The 17,170-nt window shown below is 36.1% G+C and overlaps 1 protein-coding gene across 2 annotated transcripts in view; it reads left to right on the top strand.

The window, feature by feature from the left end:
• The first annotated feature begins 1,265 nt into the window (after window positions 1-1,265).
• Window positions 1,266-17,170, top strand: part of LOC139749910 (retinoblastoma-like protein 1) — a 33,652-nt gene continuing 17,747 nt past the window's right edge. Inside the window, exons 1-12 of one of the 2 annotated variants that reach the window (XM_071664314.1) lie at window positions 1,266-1,514; window positions 2,621-2,763; window positions 2,903-3,168; window positions 4,487-4,612; window positions 6,103-6,269; window positions 7,119-7,367; window positions 7,701-7,882; window positions 10,031-10,241; window positions 11,827-11,931; window positions 12,760-12,870; window positions 15,228-15,444; window positions 16,587-16,825. In XM_071664314.1, coding sequence (XP_071520415.1) covers window positions 1,380-1,514; window positions 2,621-2,763; window positions 2,903-3,168; window positions 4,487-4,612; window positions 6,103-6,269; window positions 7,119-7,367; window positions 7,701-7,882; window positions 10,031-10,241; window positions 11,827-11,931; window positions 12,760-12,870; window positions 15,228-15,444; window positions 16,587-16,825 — 2,151 coding nt within the window. In that variant the 5' untranslated portion in view covers window positions 1,266-1,379. The remainder of the gene's footprint in view (window positions 1,515-2,620; window positions 2,764-2,902; window positions 3,169-4,486; window positions 4,613-6,102; window positions 6,270-7,118; window positions 7,368-7,700; window positions 7,883-10,030; window positions 10,242-11,826; window positions 11,932-12,759; window positions 12,871-15,227; window positions 15,445-16,586; window positions 16,826-17,170) is intronic. The other variant, XM_071664315.1, reaches the window with a different exon arrangement.

The raw sequence follows: 17,170 nt of genomic DNA, 5'->3' as shown, positions 1-17,170 counted from the left end.
AGCTGTGGATGGAGAGGTGATGAGAGGAATAAGATTTTGAAAAAATAAGAGAAATTGATAAGATTAAATTGAATGATAGGAGAATCGTCAATTAAGTATAAGAGTGACAAATAAAGTGACCAGCGAAAGCTCGTTGAAAGGATGAACAAAAACTAAGAAACTGGAGGAAAGGAGAGGAATGTGAGAGGAGTAGGGAAAGATGTTTGAGGGTCAACAACGGCTAAAATTTACGTAATCTCAGCGGTCACCGCGACTGTTTCGGGGCATAACGGACCTCAGGTTGAGAAATACAGGGAATGAGGGACACGCATGAGGAAAGCGTTTTCATCAACTATTTACTTAACCTCATTATTCCATGTTTAAACTAAACACTGCCCCAGTTTCTCTTTCAAAGAATAACAAAATAATTGTCTCATGGAAATGTAAACTGTAACATGTTCTGTGTGTCATTAAAAGCGTTAAGTTAGATGTATCATCTGTACACTAGTAATTGCTGTGATTTGTTTTATCGTGGTTTCTCATCAAACAAACATAATTTACAGATTTCTGTGTCCTTTAGGGTTAAACAGTTCTTTTAAACATTACTTGTTACATATGTCTTTGACAGTTAACGTAATCTTTAATAGCCAGTTCATTATTTGCTTACAATTGACCCATCTCTTTATCCATATCAACATCGCTGAATTTTAATTGATTTGCATTTTAAGAAATTAATAAGAAAGGCATAAGCATATTGCACCTAAGAATGGTTTCGTAATGTGTTCATTATCATTACCACACACAACTTTCAATTGAATTTTTGACGGATTAACTAATTACAATTGAAAATCGGGGACAATTATTTGGCAGTCCCAACGTTTTATTAGACATATTACTTTGCGATTAAACATTAAGTCATTCGAGTGACTTAGGAACGAAATAGTGGATAACCGCATATTCCAGCAAGGACGGTTATACATTTGTATTTAAAGGGACGACCGCAGGTTGGTTTAGGGAAAGCCTGGCCGTCGTGTTTGTAAATACAGTAGGTGGGACGCGTCGCCGCTCTCAACACTTTCCCGCCAAAACCGGGGACTTTAATATTGTTCCGCACCGTAAGACGCTCCTTAAACCCAAGTTTATATTAATCAGCATTTTTAATTATTTGACAGAATTAAGCAATAAAATGATTGTAAGAGCACTATATATAATTAGAGAGGATGAATATTTTTCTCATTATGAGAAAAGAGTGTTCGGGTCTATTAGGTTCTAAAACGTTTGGCGGAGGAGTTCGGTGTTGAGCGGCGGCAGTTTCCCGCCATACGCCAGCTTTTGCTCATTTTAGTGGAGCCGCTCATTGAGGCGGGAATGTGATTGTAGCAAATTTGAGTAGGCTAAACATGAGTGAAACTGACATAAACTCTAGTGTAAAGAGAAGATACAATGACCTTTCTCTTGATTTAAACTTAGACCAAGCTACAGCGGACGAAGCTTGGAATAACTATGAAAATATTCAGCTAAAATACACTTTGGAGGTAAGGGGTGGTTTGTTTTGGTTTGTGCACTTGTTTGTCGGTGCACCTTGGGACTTCTTGATGAACCGACGTGGTGATGAGGATGGTTCCCCAGTTTGACAGGCTGTAAATATTGTGATCCAGCAAGACTCTTGTTTTAATTCATATCATTTCCTGTGCAAAAACCGAAACAGGTGAGACAGATGTAGACTAGGTACATATATGTAGCAAGGTCAATCTCCGATGTGTTAAATATTTTTGATGTATTAGATGTAGTTATTGTGACGATAAATGGAAAAAGGAATCTGTGATATGTGTCCAGTGGTTCATGAATGTATTCCACAGAAAGTTTGTATGAAAGTATAACCGGCATGATGAACCGATGAGAATGGGTTCCTGGCATAGACTAGGGTGTGTGTACATACATACATACATAGGAGTCAAGACATGGTACATATGTACACCGTTAAGACGTTGCAGCACGAGTTTAAATCTATCCGAGTAAAACAGAATTATTGTACCATAGAAGAATCTATGGATCTGGTTTTTAAGGTTGAGGAAAACCTATGGTCGAGGATTGATTTTTAATATTTTGAAACATTTTGTATTTCAAATATTTTAAGATTTAAGCCCCAGGTATAGACGGGATTAGTATGTTAAACTGTATATTATTAGCTTAGTAATACATCAAAAAATATGAAACTTTTGAATATTTTTTTTTTTTTTTTTTTGAGTAACCAAAATGTAGACATCTGTGAGCCCATAGATCATTTGTGTTAGGAAATCGGACAAGAAGGCAGGGTTTGAATGTTGAGGCAGTCTGTGGGTAAATATTTACGAAATTAGTCCAAGGACTTGGAAAAATCTTTGTTGTTTTTCATCATGTTTCTTGAAGCTCGAGATAAATGTATACATTGATGTGTTATCAGCTTATTTTTCTGTAAAGAAACACTTAAAGGAGAAAGACTTAAGTGAACCTTACAAAGTGGGGAGGGCGTTGAAGATGAGGGAAAACGTGTTTTGGAATATTTGTGTACAAGCATAAGTGTAACATAGTATATGCCTTATTATTATTATTTACTTTGTGGTACTGAAACTAAAGTAAAATCTAGGATTTTAATGTCCAGGGTGAGCAACTACCATGGTTGGCATGTGCACTGTATGCAGCATGCAGACGAAGATCTGTCCCTACTGTGGGTGGACGCCCTGGAAATATGATTCAAGGAAATTGCGTCTCCCTTACTCGTATGTTGCAGCATTGCAATCTACCGTAAGTATTTTATTCCCAATACTGTGATTAGATTTCTGTTTTTCAGTGTGCTTTTAAATGTCATTTGTTCATATCTACTTTTTGTTATTTGATTATATGAAAAATATTTATTTGTTGATTTTATGTTCTTGGCTGATAGTTTGACAGAGTTCATCAAGAAAATGAAGGCTTGGCTGGCAATGTCACATTTTGATGAAGGCTTGTGTCGAAGAGTTGACCTGCTAGAGCGAAATTTTGCTGTGTCCAACAATATCTTCAAAAAGTACAAACCTATCTTCCTAGATTTATTCAAAGATCCTGCTAATGATTTACCACGTCCACCAAGGTCACGTAAACAACGGAGGCCTCCTTGTAACTCTACTGAACTTTTTCATTTCTGCTGGACATTATATATTTTAATAAAAGGTAAGACGTTTCATCTATTACACAGCATGCATTATCATTGTTCTATATTAAAACTGCAATATGTTCATTGTTTGTGACAGATGGTTGGCAGTGTTTAAGGAATTTGGAATAGTGAATAGGGAATGAAAATGTGGATACACACAAAAACGAAGGGATATATTTGAGAGGGGAAGGTAAATACAGTAGAGTAGTAAGGGACTTTAGTATCTCTGGTCATTGGCAAGTAGTCATTTTATAAACAAATTCATCTACTGCACCTCTATGCTGGCACCTATTGGCATAACATACCAGTACTAGTACTTCATGAAACATGAATTTAAAACCACAATATTAATGAATGCGTAAGCTTTATTTTCATATTCATTTATCTGTATATCTGATGCCCATTCTCCTCGGGAACTCCCTAAGTGGGGTGGCCTCAGCTAGAGTCTCCATCACTGAACTCCAGTGCTGCATCTTAGCCTTTTAAGCCTAAACCTTGACAGGCCACTGGCAGAGGGCAACTCTAGCCTAGTTTTGACATAAGCCTCTGTCTTATGTTCCTGCTTACCATCTATCCATCTACCTGCATATGTCTCTTGCCCATCCCCTTTGGGAACTCCCACAAGGGGGTGGCAGGTAGATAGAATAAAGTTCAATAATGATTAAAATTCTGTTCTTCCATTCTTTATTGTTTTATATCAACTAGATTTCTCTAGATTTTTGTGGACCTCCTAGGTATGTATTTCATCCTCTTGAAAATGTTATTTGTGAAAGTTCCCCCCTTCCAATTTTAGGCTAAAAAGTATGCATTTCGTATTAGTTGGATGGTTATAGAAAATTGGAAGTACACAGAAACGGAATAATTATTTTAGAGAAAAAGGTGAACACCAGAAAGAATGGCTGAAGACTGGAGTTGATATAGAGTAATTCAGATGCAGTTAGGTTGTTTGAGTTATATGAATGCTATGTCTTTATCTCTGCTGCCAATTCCCTCCGGGAATTCCCGTAAGTGGGTGGTCACAGTAAAGTCCCCATAACTGATGAACTCCATTGCTGCTTCTTAGCCTTTAGTGCCTCAACCTTTAACAGGCTGCTGGCAGAGGGCATCTCTGTTGCAGTTTTTCCAGAGGCTCCTAACCGATTTTATCAGAAACATGTTATAGTTGCTTGCCTGGATATGATTATTAGATATACTTTATAAATAGGTCGATAAATGTTTTGTAGTGTAATCCCATGATTTTGACTCGTTCAACAATTGTGAAAATTGTGTAATTGATAGATTTTAAGTATGGATTGATTTGTATTATATTACTTAGTGATAATTCTTTTCTTACAGGTAAATATCCAAGTATTCCCCAGGATCTTGTGAGCTGTTATTCGTTACTTCTAGCTTCTATCGACCTAATTTATAGTAATGTGGTGCTGTCCAGCCGTAAAGACCTCATTAATCCAGATTGTCAAGGTATGTGTTTTCATTATTTATGAATTTTGTGGTGTGTATTGTTAATTACAAGATTGGAATTGTTTGAATAAACTTTTTTTTCACATTAGATCATTATCCTGGATTTTTATTTGCTGTATAAGTGTTCCTTGGTTGGCAGTGTTGTATCCAAAGTTGCATTCATACACAGTCATATGTAACAACCTTTTGACAGAGTGAGTACTTTTCTCGACAATGGGAAGGCTGGTTGCATTTTATGTATCGGCACTGCCAGTAGACATTTGACACTATCACGTTGGAGGAAGATAAGAATCTGTATCTTCTGGGGAATACTTAATCTATGGCTAGGTTGTCATTTTAATGTAAGGGAACAAAGGATGCATGTCAGATGGTCAGTTTAAAAATGGGTTGAAGCCACCAGGAGTTTGCTCTGGGTTCATCTCTGGAACCATTGCTTATTTTGTTACATGTGAAAGGCTGCAATCCTACCAGGATATGTCTGTGAGTGATACCATCAAGTATACCTATCTTTCCCCATATGGATAGTGACCTCTTTCCTGTCTTTCCTCACACAAGAGTATTAGGACCCTTAAATGTGTCAGTGCACATGGAGGCACTGTGTTAGAGTTTCTCTGCCAGTGATCTGTTGATTATGGCATTGAAGGCTTGAAATAAAAAGGTAGATTAATCTGGTAATGTTTTTGAGGGTTTGATGTGTGAGAGGGTGGTGGTATGCACAGAACATCAGATTGGAAGGGAGAAATTTGTTAGAAGTAACGGGTGTGTGGAACAGGTGTTTGTTTTTAAGAACTTGTGTAATACTTAGAGTAACTGAATTGCATGTGGTATGGATCATGAGAGAATGTATGATAGAGTTGACAAAGAGGCTAATGGTAGAAAGTTTTATGAAAATTTGGGGTAAATGAAAAGTTAGTACATAACAGGAAGGATTTTCTTTGTCATGAGAGAAGGGCATTTGCGTGAATAGGAAGTGAGGAGAATGAGTACTCATTGGAGGTAAGTCTGCCATGAGGTTGTGTGATATATGATTGCTTAATCTGTTTAAGGATTGGATGTCAGGGAAATGAGTGCAAAGTTCATAGAGAGATGCATTTCAACAATTTTTTTTTTTAGGGGGTGGAGCATGGGAGATAAAACAAACATTTGCTATTTGCAGGTGACACAGATCTGGAGAAATATTCCAAGTGTGAATGTTCCTTGATCTTTTTATTATGTCCAGGCAATATGGCTTCAAAATGTGAAGAAAAATTTTTCCATTGCTTTGAGCTTAGGAAGAAGTGAAAGTCATATGGCTATAAGATATATGAAAATTTTCCCATAGCATTGGGCTCAGGAAAAAGTGAGTCATTCATTGTTTGGTCATGAGAGTTTGATAGAGTTTATCACCTTTTTGGGGAAAGAGCGAAAAGTAGGCAGTTAAATTTAGAAATAATCCTGTTGATCCAAAATTTCAGTTAAATTTGTATGATTTAACAGTTCTCTCTCTTCAGGCTTACCAAATGACTTATTGAACAATGAATCAAGTGGTGAGCTGTCATCATGGCCAGTGTCAATTATGGACTACCTTTGTGAAAAATTTGAAGGTGTGCTGGTGGAGACCAAAGTTGTGCGGGAATACTGCTGGAATAAACGTATTAGAGATCTCATAGAAAAAAAGGTTAGTAATCATAAATCAGTCTGCATGGTCTCCAGTGTTTTCTTTCAGTTTTAGATTTGCACCTGTTAAAGCATTGATCCAAGCCACCACAGTACAGTATTATCATAGCATGTGGTATCATCATGAGAATTTAGATATTCTTTATGCCTAGTTTAGAAGAAAGAACGAATGAATGTCACCCATTAGCCATAGAAATGCTAACAGAATGATTTGAGAAGTTTCAGGAGAAATGTATTGTTTATAGTTTAGGGTACATTCATGGTGTGTCGTAGAGGGCAACTGGGAACGTGGGGGCTGGAGTCTGGAAGTCCTCCCTCTCAAATTACTTTCCAAAATAAGGAACAGAACATGGTGTTTTCTTCAAAGGCTCAGACATCTGGTCTTGTGCTACCCCACTTGCAGGATTTGGTGAATGTATGAAAGAAAAAGGATGAATGACATTTGTCAATTTGCCATTGGTTACTTGTGTAGTCCTTTAGAGCATTTGTGCAGTTCCTATTGTTTTGTTCTTTTCATAGTAATGTATGTTGTTATTCCATTCCTATTACTTCATGAGATTACTCTTCTTTTCTTCACTCATTAAATTTTCAAGTGTAGACTAAAAAACTTGCATGATATTCAGTAGAGGATGGAGAGCTCTTCACCATATTGATGGGTATAACTAAATGATGGAGATGGTTCTGCATGCATCAACCTCTTTTGTTTATTAGGAAAATGTGTGTATGATAATTAAGCAAATGGATTGATGGATGAATGGTCCAGTGTAAGTATTAAGACCAGCTCATTTTAATGATGCTGAGTTATTTTCGTTGTATTCATATAGTTTATCAAAATAATTTTTTTTAACAGGTGCTTAAAGGAGGTGTGGAAGGCACTGGCCTTTTGGAACAATCAAATTTTGATCATAATGTTAAAGAAGTAAAAAATGCTTATGAAGAGTACTTGTTGAGTTATGGAGAATTTGATGAGAGAATGTTCCTTAATGAGGATGAGGTGGTAAAGGGTGTGACAACATCACCACCATCAACTCATGCTTCACATCAGGACTCTCCAGTGGACACTGGGTCAATGAGACAAGCTAGGAGAAACTTAGTGCAGGTTTGATTTTGTGGGTTTTTCCTTTGTGCTTCATCTCAAAAGTAAGTGATAAGATTTTTAATTTGGAAGTTCCTTTATTTTAGAATGTTCAAAGTGTTTTTCATGTTACTTTGACTTTAGAAAGTAACTAATAATCATAGTGCACATTAAAGATTTTGTTGTTGTATTTGCAGATAATATGTTGGAGATCTGTAAGAATAATGTAAAGTTGTAATTCAGAATGAAATATTTACTTTTAATGATTGTATTTAAGAAATCTTCTACCAGACTGTGCATATAGAGTTCTTTCTTAAGGATTATCTCATAACATTTAGTTTTAAAACTTTGTTTCAGTCATTTGATGGTGATCATCACTTAGTTCCACAAACACCTATCACTGGTCGTCGTTATACCATAGATCGTCCAACTATTGGCACTAATCCTCTAACAGTAGTCACTTCTGGCCTTCAAAAGCTTTATGCGCTTCTTGCTGGTCGAAAAAATAATGCAAGTGAAGAGCTTCTTGAGATGTTCAAGTGAGTAAAACATATATCTAAGCTGTAATGAGTTGCCCCTTAACTTTTTAGTATTTACAGATGTATATCTTCTACCAAATTTGAACAAAAATAAGAATCCCTTAGTATCCTCTCCAAGCAGTTCACATGCAACTCCCTAAAATGCCCCTCACCTGCTGTTCACACTCTCAAAAGCAAGTGGAACAAACCTGAGATCACACAAATCAACATTCAGAAATCTTTGGATGCTTAGCAACCAGAAACATTCAACCCCTACACAGTGAAACAAAGATCATCTTAATGTCCCTTTTTAAACCCCAAATAGAAATATAGAGTCTAACAGCCTATACTCAAAAACATGACAGGATGGAAATGTATTTTGTGTTGATTTTTGCTGCATTTGCTAATCTCTTTTGATATTTAAACTATCTGTATGAGTGTTTCTGGTAAAGTTACTAAGTTTATTTACAATTTTTATAAAGAAATAAAAGCAGAAAGTTAATGATTTCATAAATATAATAGGTCTTTCATTTTCTTTTGTACATGTTTGCCATTTCATTTGTTAGTGAGATAGTGCTAGGAACACACAAAGAAATGTCTTCATTTGCCTGCATCCACTTTTTATGTTATGTATGCTGTGCCAGAACCCCTAATTCACATTCAGGTACAACACCTTTCTGTGGTTTCGTCAGACTGCTTCAGATACCTTGGTTCAGCCCATGGAAAGCATGTCATCCCATGTAAACCACACCACTCCAATTAGCTTTACCTTTTTACGCCTCCTGCATGTTCAGGCTCCGAGCCCTCAAAGCATCTTCCCATTTTTGTACTTCCTCCATAGTTTGCCCCTTTTCTTTGTTCTTTCTATACTACAACCTTCAGAAAGCAGGAAATGCTTCCTGAGACACCTTTAATTTTGAAATTTTTCTCAGGGGAGTGTAGGGGCTCCCAAATGGGACACATGACCACCAAGAGTGTAGGGCAAACCCTGGACCTTACGAATATATGGTGTTGGAGAAAAACTTAGCAGTGAAAAGTATTTATAAAGAGTTTGCATGTGTCCAGGAAGGTAGAGAGAAGAGTGAGTGGTTCCACATGAAGGTGGCTGTTTGATTTATTTATGCAAGGGTCTTGCAGATCAGAGCAAACTGCAGTGTGTAAATGGTGAGGGGGGCCTGGGAAGTGAGGTAGTTGTTGTTTCCTAGTGATACAGCACTAGTGGCAGAATGGAGTAGGAGTGAAAAACTGCAGCAGTTGATGTCTGTGTTTGGTACTATGTGTAAAAGGAGGAAGATGAGAGTAAATGAATAAAAGCAAGGCTATTAGGTTCAACATTGCAGAAGGACAGGTTAGTTGTGGGTGATGGATTGAAGGTCTTGGGTGCATTAAATGATGTATGAAAAGGATGTTCTTATTTGGGAGGGCAAAAACGGATATGTTTAAAGGTAAATTATTCCTAACGAGAATGTGTGGAAGAGGGTGGATGCATTGCAAATGAATTGTTTGACATTATACACCCAGACAGACATGGATTGATCAAGTAAGTAATAAAAGGGTGAAAGAGTTGTGGTAATGAAAATGTGATTTAGAGATGTTAAGAGGATATGGTTAAATGGTTCATACATATGAAGAGAACGAGTAAGGATAGGTTGACAAAATGGATGTGTCTAAATTAAAGGGAAAAAGAAGAAGGGAGAGATCAAATTGAAGATGAAAGGATGTGTTTTGAATGTTGAGGGTCTGAATGTGCAGGAGGGTGAAATACATGTATGGGTTAAAGTGAATTGGAGTGTTGTATACAAGGGATGAGGTGCTGTCAATGGACTGAACGAGGGGATATGAAACAGTTGGGGGAAACCACAGAAAGTTCTATGGGACCTGGTTGTGGATAGGGGATTGTTGTTTCTGTACATTACACATGGCAGCAAGTGAATGAGGTCTTTCCTCCTCTGTTCCTCATGCTACCTCACTAGAATGGGAAACGGCAAACAACTGTGAGACAAAAATGAGATTAATGGAGATGGCCTGTGTGTAAAGGTTATCGGAATTATTGTAAACCTTATTAGTCAAGGGCTAGACTGTAAAGAATATTTATCTTGTGTCTTGTCATTCAGAGCTTTTATTGAAATTTTACTCTGTATTCAATATAATTGATTTGTGCATTCACAGAACTTGTAAGACTAATCCTGAGGAAAAGATTACATCATTGGTAACGGAAATGAGTGATGAATTCTGCCGCCTATACACTCAAGCAACAGAAGACTATAATGGTCCAAGCATAGACTTTGCAAAAATGAGACTGAAGATGGGCCAAATGCTATATTACACCTTCTTAGAACATATCTTGATGGATGAAAGGAGGAGAGGAGTTGATCTCATGGTAATGCTTTTTAGATCATTTTACTGTAGCATATTTTCTCACTTTGCTTACCCCTCAGCTTGACACTGATGAGAAGTGTAGTAAAGAGTTATCACTGCATGCAGTTGGAGATGATGGTGTGATAACCATATCAAAGTTGTTATTATTCATCACTAGTATTTCATTAGTTGATACTTATCATTTTTGTTCTTACCGTTAGTTTCTTAAAGTACTTATTATTTTTGTTCTTGCCATTAGTTTCTTAAATTGAAGATTATAGCTACAGATTAATGGTAGTGGATAACTGAGGGGTAAGTAAACATTTCAGTATGCTGAAGTGTGTTTATTATTTAGAAATGTGCATTGGAAGCCATATGTCTTTTTGTCATAATTTTGTTTTATGAAGTTAACCGGTACCCTTTTTAATTTTTCCTTCCATTCAGACTGCAAGTGTGTACATATTCCAGGAATCTTCTATTACTCTGTTTAATGAATATTAACCACTTACATACACATGGGAGGCAAAACTGACAATTTCACAGTATGAGGAAATTGCTTGTTTATGGTGATATCTGGATGATGAAACGTGGAGAACACTTTTTTTTTCCCAGGTTTGCTTTTTTCAGATTAGCAAGATAGCCTCAGAAACAGATGAAGAATGCTCACATCCACTCTAGGAGCTATTTATAATGCACAAAGAAGCATTGAGATATTTCCAGAATGTTCTGGTAGTGACTGTGGAAGCTAAAACTGAAATTTCTTAGTACATTTGATGTGTCTTATAATCTGAAATGTTTTGTCAAAGCAGCCACCTGTCTGCCCATCTGTGATAAAGATACAGGCTGTACTCCAACTGCCAGCATTGTAAGGTTGAAGAGAGAGCACGGAATGAGTATAGCAGGATTGGAAAGTAGGAACGAAAATTTTGGAAATATTGTGGACAGTGCAGGAGAGAAACCAAAACATTTCCATAAATTTATAGGTAGTAGATTTTCAGTTAAAGAGCAGCTGATCAAACTAAGGGATTCAAAGGGAAGACTTCTAGAGGATGATGTAAGGATATATGAAGATTTGAATAAGTTCAAAAGTGTTTTCACATTGGATGAAATTATAGCCCCTGCACTAATGTGATGAAACAAGGGGGGAGTATGAGATATCTAGACTTTATACTTCAAATTTGCTGACCTTGGAAGTGTGAAGGGTGATCTGATCACAGTATTTGTTTACATAATTGATCATGTGGACAGTAAACAGTTCAAGAGATGCAAGGTTAGAAGATCCAGAGGATATAACATGAAATTAAGCAAGAAACTTGCCAAAAAAGATACATGAAAGTCCTTTTCTAATATGGGTGTTGGATAAATGTAATAGAATGACTGAGGACATGGTTAATGCAGAGAGCACACACAAATTAAGAATTTTTGTGCTTGTAGAGAATGTTCAAGAGATGGGGCCCCACGAGTGTAAAACTCGCTCCCCATATTATACAAATAGGTAATTATATACAATTAATCCTCCATATTTTATTTCATTATGTAGTGTTATGTGAAGAATGTTTTGTTTTATATACTATCCCAAGGCATGTACTTTATACCTTTCTTTGCAGGCCATTTTGAAGGAAGATTTGTTTCATAGAACCCTCTTCACCTGCTGCTTAGAAATTGTGCTCAAGTCCTACAATGATCCCAGAAGATTTCCCTGGTCTTTACAGGTAAGTACAGTCTTTTTAATGGACCAATGTTTGTTTTTGACATCCCTAGAACTCATGAGATCTTACACATATATGAGTAGAACTAATCAATTGTGGAGATAAGTGTGAGGAACAAGGATAATATAGAGGGATGGGAAAAATTGAGCTGGATATTTCAGTTTGTAGAGGGTTTACATGCATTTTTGAAAGCTATCGAGAGAAAAAAGAAGACATGTCTATAAACTGAGGGAAATTCCATGATGAATTAATGTATGGCATGTAAATTTTTACTTCATGTTCTTGGAAACTTTTGATTGTTGTTAGATTCTGTATTAACAGTAGTGCTGTTAATTTGAATTAATTATATATTTGATATTTTAAGTATCAGCAATTTCTGTTTATGCATTGTCTTCATGATGTGTAATGCATGTAGTGAAGAAAGCATATATCAAGTATAGTTTTCAAAAAATTCTATGGTATAATGAATAAAGGATTAGAGAATTTTTTTTAATGTAGGATGCATAGAGGGTATCAGAATTTTAAGCTTCACAGTGATATGTTCTTTTTAATAAATGCAGTAGAAAAACAATTATTGTCTTTCCATGTTGGAGGATAGGCTGGAATTCAAAAGTGATAAATGTAATCAAAGTTATATAAATTGATTGTGTTGGCCTGGTCCACCACTAAGTGGAGGGGCAGAGGGGGATGTTGTTGATGCATCTGACATCTTACAGTAAGAGTGGTGACTCCAATGATAATTGGAATTGAGTTGATTGTGATAGACATGATAAATACCTTTTAATGGTATGCCAAAAACAATGAATTGTAGTGAGTGATTGTCTTTTACAGGTCGGACATGTAGAACCTTATTACTTTATACGGATAATTGAACCTGTCATACGGTCAGAGAAGCAGTCAGACAATCAACTTTCCAGAGAATTGGTGAAACACCTTAAAGGGGTTAGTACTTAATGTTTTTGAGTGTGTGAAACAATGTAATTAGAAGTGAATCATAGGATGAGAGTGGGAAGGTTCAAGGAGCATTGAGGAGTGTGTGGAAAGAGAGGTTGTTATTTGGGAAAGTGAAAATGGGTATGTTTGAAGGGCTTATGATCCCAAAGAGATTGTGTACATGTGAGGCATGAGATATAGATGAGGATAAATAGCTAAATGAATAAAAAAAAGAATGGTTTATTGAAGTAAATGCTGCAAATGGGGAAACAAATATGACTGAACATGAAATCAAAGGTACACTAAGATGAACTGAGGAGTTTTTGACAAATGAAAATTTCATGTAAGCAAATGGAACCACATGTGCAGTGAAGAATGGTACTAGTTTCAATATTGTGTATGATAAGACTATCAGGTATAAGCAGAGAGCTAAAAGAAAGTTAGGGAAGATACTTTGCAGGTGATGTTAGTTATTAGAATGATAGGTGCAGAAAGAAGAAATGAAATGTTAAAAAGAATGATGCATGAGTGGGATGAAGAGCACTAATTAATTCAGTAAAGGAAGATCTGAAGTTAGTGAAGGAACATTTAACATATAATGGTAGCACCTTAGGTGGACCATATAGGAAAAAAGATTGAGATAGAAGAAAGTATCAAAGATTGAGGAGGACCTGAAATTCAAAGACAAATGTAAAATTATGCCATAAAGCCAGGTGTTACATGGTGATGAGAGGTTTTCAGTAAGAGATAGAAAGTTGGTAAAAAAAATTAATGTACTATGCATGTAAGAAGTAAATTTAAGAACTCCTGTGTTGAATTTGTAATTGATAAGCAGACTGGTATTAAGCTGGTAAAAATTCAGATTCACTGTGTTAGAAAAATTGAGGCAGTGGAATACAAGATCTTAAATTGTATGCACAAATCTTAAAAGAAAAAATGTTTCTGGTAGATACAGATAGAGGGAATCTAAAAGTATGTCCTAGAAGGAATTTAAGAGCACATCTTAGTGTTCAAAGCATTTGAAATATATCAGAAAGGTACTTAACTAAAATATTCTTGAGCCCAACAAGAAATATGGAGAGGTTTTTCAATGATGTTAGGAATCATACCAGAAACATAAGAGTAGAAATAGGTATCTTCAAAAAAAGGAACCAGTAAATGGCTGAGAGCACTTTTGGATGAACGAGGTTAGATAAGTATACAGTGTGTGTGGCTGCAGAACTCCTTATGAAACAAGCAAGTATGTAGTGAGCATTACACTTTGCACATTAACTTTGCCTTAAGCAAAAATCTTGTTTTAGGAATATCCTGTCTGCAGCAGGAGCAGTGCCCCTTTCTTTTTTCATATTTTATATAATACTATGCAGTACTGAGTGTAAAACAATTTTTGTAAACATGATGAACATGTAATAATAAACATAATCATTGACACCCATTGGTAGGAAGGTATTCTCTCTCTCCTCCTTCCCTATTCCTCTCCTTTTCATCATAAGAATCTTGAAAAGAATGATTTAATACCACACATTATGACATCTGATCATGAACAGCCACATAAATGAAGATCAACATGGATTTGTTTAGTAACTGGGGAAAGTAGGCAGATGCAATTATTTGATCATTTCTATGACATTTGAAAGTTAATGCAAAGAAAGAAAATTGATTCTTAATTTTGCAAAGGCATATGATGAAGGTAATAGAATTAGCTGAACTGAACATTAAGTATGAGATATGAAGATGTATTAAGTTGCTGATTAACAGAAAGTTCAGAGTTGTCACAGATGGAACCATGTTTGAGCAAATACAAAAGGTAATGGTGTTAGTGTTAGTACTGTTTATGATGAGAATATTAGCAATTGACATCACTAAAAGAAGAGCTTAGAAAAAAAGAACTTTTCTGCTGACATCAGAGTAAGCAAAATGATAGAGGCTATGCTGATGACCAAGAGTAAGCAAAATGACAGGAGGGTAAGAGGTGTGAATGGGACAGAGTGAATTGGATTGTTATGATGTGTACTGTTTTGCAAAATGATAGAGGCTATGCTGATGACCAAGAGTAAGCAAAATGACAGGAGGGTAAGAGGTGTGAATGGGACAGAGTGAATTGGATTGTTATGATGTGTACTGTTTGTGGGATAATGTACTGTTTTGGGGTTATGTATTGAAATGTTAAGGTAAATCATAGAATAGGCTGTGGGGCTTGGCTGTAGATGTTATATTGTTGTTCATTCATAATACATGATAGGTAGAGATTGGGTGTTTGCAACCAAGACTGTTTTTCATCTGTACCTTTTATTACTTTGCTAAGACAGGAGAAGAAATAGCAAATGAAAAAAGGTTTTATATATTTCTCTTTATTTCCTAAACAGATTGAGGAGCAAATTCTAGATTCTCTTGCGTGGAAGGCAGAATCTCCTCTGTGGTTGAACCTCCAAAATGGCAGTTCAGACATTCCCTCTTGCCAGGATGTGAACTTCTCTGATCAGCTGGAGACAGAGATGAATCCAATTACTCCTTCCATAAGCCTTTCATCAACTCCAGTATCTCCAGCTTCAAAACTAGTCAGTGATAAAGCTACTCCCAGCAGTAAGTCATATTATCAGCTAAAATTAACACTTCTGATTTATTTTCACTTTTTATTAGTATACATTTATAGCGTATTGGATAACATAGTCAGTATGAGGTTCTTGTCACTACTGACATGAATCTGTTTGTATGATGACGCAGATGTTGCTGATTTATTTGTCTAGTCTTTAAAAGAAATCTTATTCAGGGATGAGAATAACCAGTGGATTGTTGATTTCCTCCTCTCTCTCTATGAATCCAAGGATATTTCACTGCTTCTGCACCCTGCTTACTTAGATTTAGGTCACATGAGATTATTATGGCTGTCTTTTTCCACATATACCTTTTGCATTTCAACAGAGTTCATACTGTGGTTTGTCTTTTCATTTTAGTACTGATATGTAAAGCTTTGCACTTATCATTATCAAGCTTCATTTGCCACCTATGAGCCCAGTTCATCAGTTTGCTTGTGTCAGTTTGAAGCTGTAGGCATCCAAGTTCATCTGTAGATTTATTTCTCACCTTTGTATCATAAGTGAATTTTGATATTTTCCAATGCAGCCCATTATCAATATCATATATATGACAAAGAGAACTAGTCCCATGATTGATCCTTACGGCACTCCACTTGTTTCATCTAACCATTCTAAGGCCTGGCCATTAAGAAATGGGGTTAATGGAGAGGAGACTTGCTTCAATATGTGACATGTACAGTTGCAGTGTTATCAAACAAACACAAAGTCGAAAATAGCGAAGTCTTAGAGTCAAATTAGAATTATTTGGTGACAATGGAAGGAACACAAGTATTGGAGAAATTTTGGACAGTACTCGTAATGGGAAGGCCGATGACATGATTTTTGATATTGTTAAAGTATTTTGTATCTTTGAAGGAAAGCAGAATATATATTTCTGATTAAGTAGTTTTATGCTTTTAGATATCTTTTCCAGGCTGAAAAGCGCTGAAATGAGCATTGTTATAGTACTTTACAATTTCCACTGAATAGTGCATTACAGAATCCAGAGGGACCTCTCAATTTCAGATTTTTTTTTTTAACATGGCATAGCACCACTCCAAGAAACCTAAGTAGATAATCCAACTTTGAATTTCACTCATTGTTCATTTATTTTTCAGGAATTTTTAGCATTGTTCATTTACTTTTCAGATCTTCAGCTTTCACCATTGTCAACGATCTCAGAAAGATTTCAGTCCCCATTGGGCCAGTCATCTGCCAGAAGGACTCTGTTTCCTTCTTCTACATCATCAGGTTCCGTTAACCCCTCTCCTACGCTTACTGTTTCTCGACCTGCTGGTCTTGGTAACCGGTCACCTGTCGTGTCCTCAGTGTTGACCACATCTTCATCTCCCTCCATTCACAAGTCACCAAATCGCATTACTGTTCAGGTAAATCATAAAATAATATTCAATTTTGGATGTAAAAGCACATGTCGATATGCATTACTGGCAATGTTTTTGTGATGTAAGAATTTGCACATAGTACACATAAGAAACTTTATTCCTTGTGATATTTATAATTATTCTCTATGACCAGGAAATAATATGGTTACACATGAGACGGTAAGGTTTTATTTGCAGTGGAAAAGTATTTGTATGTTTTTGCATAAAATAGAATTCCATTAACTGAATTCATAGAACATGAAGTAACTTGCCTTGTAGCAATTCAGACATCTTCATTAATGACATTACAGACATTGATTTGACATATCTCAAGATCCCTCATACCCACAA

Source organism: Panulirus ornatus, chromosome 8 (genome assembly GCF_036320965.1).
Source record: "Panulirus ornatus isolate Po-2019 chromosome 8, ASM3632096v1, whole genome shotgun sequence".
NCBI lineage: Eukaryota > Metazoa > Arthropoda > Malacostraca > Decapoda > Palinuridae > Panulirus > Panulirus ornatus.
This window is presented reverse-complemented; position numbering and strand designations above follow the sequence as displayed.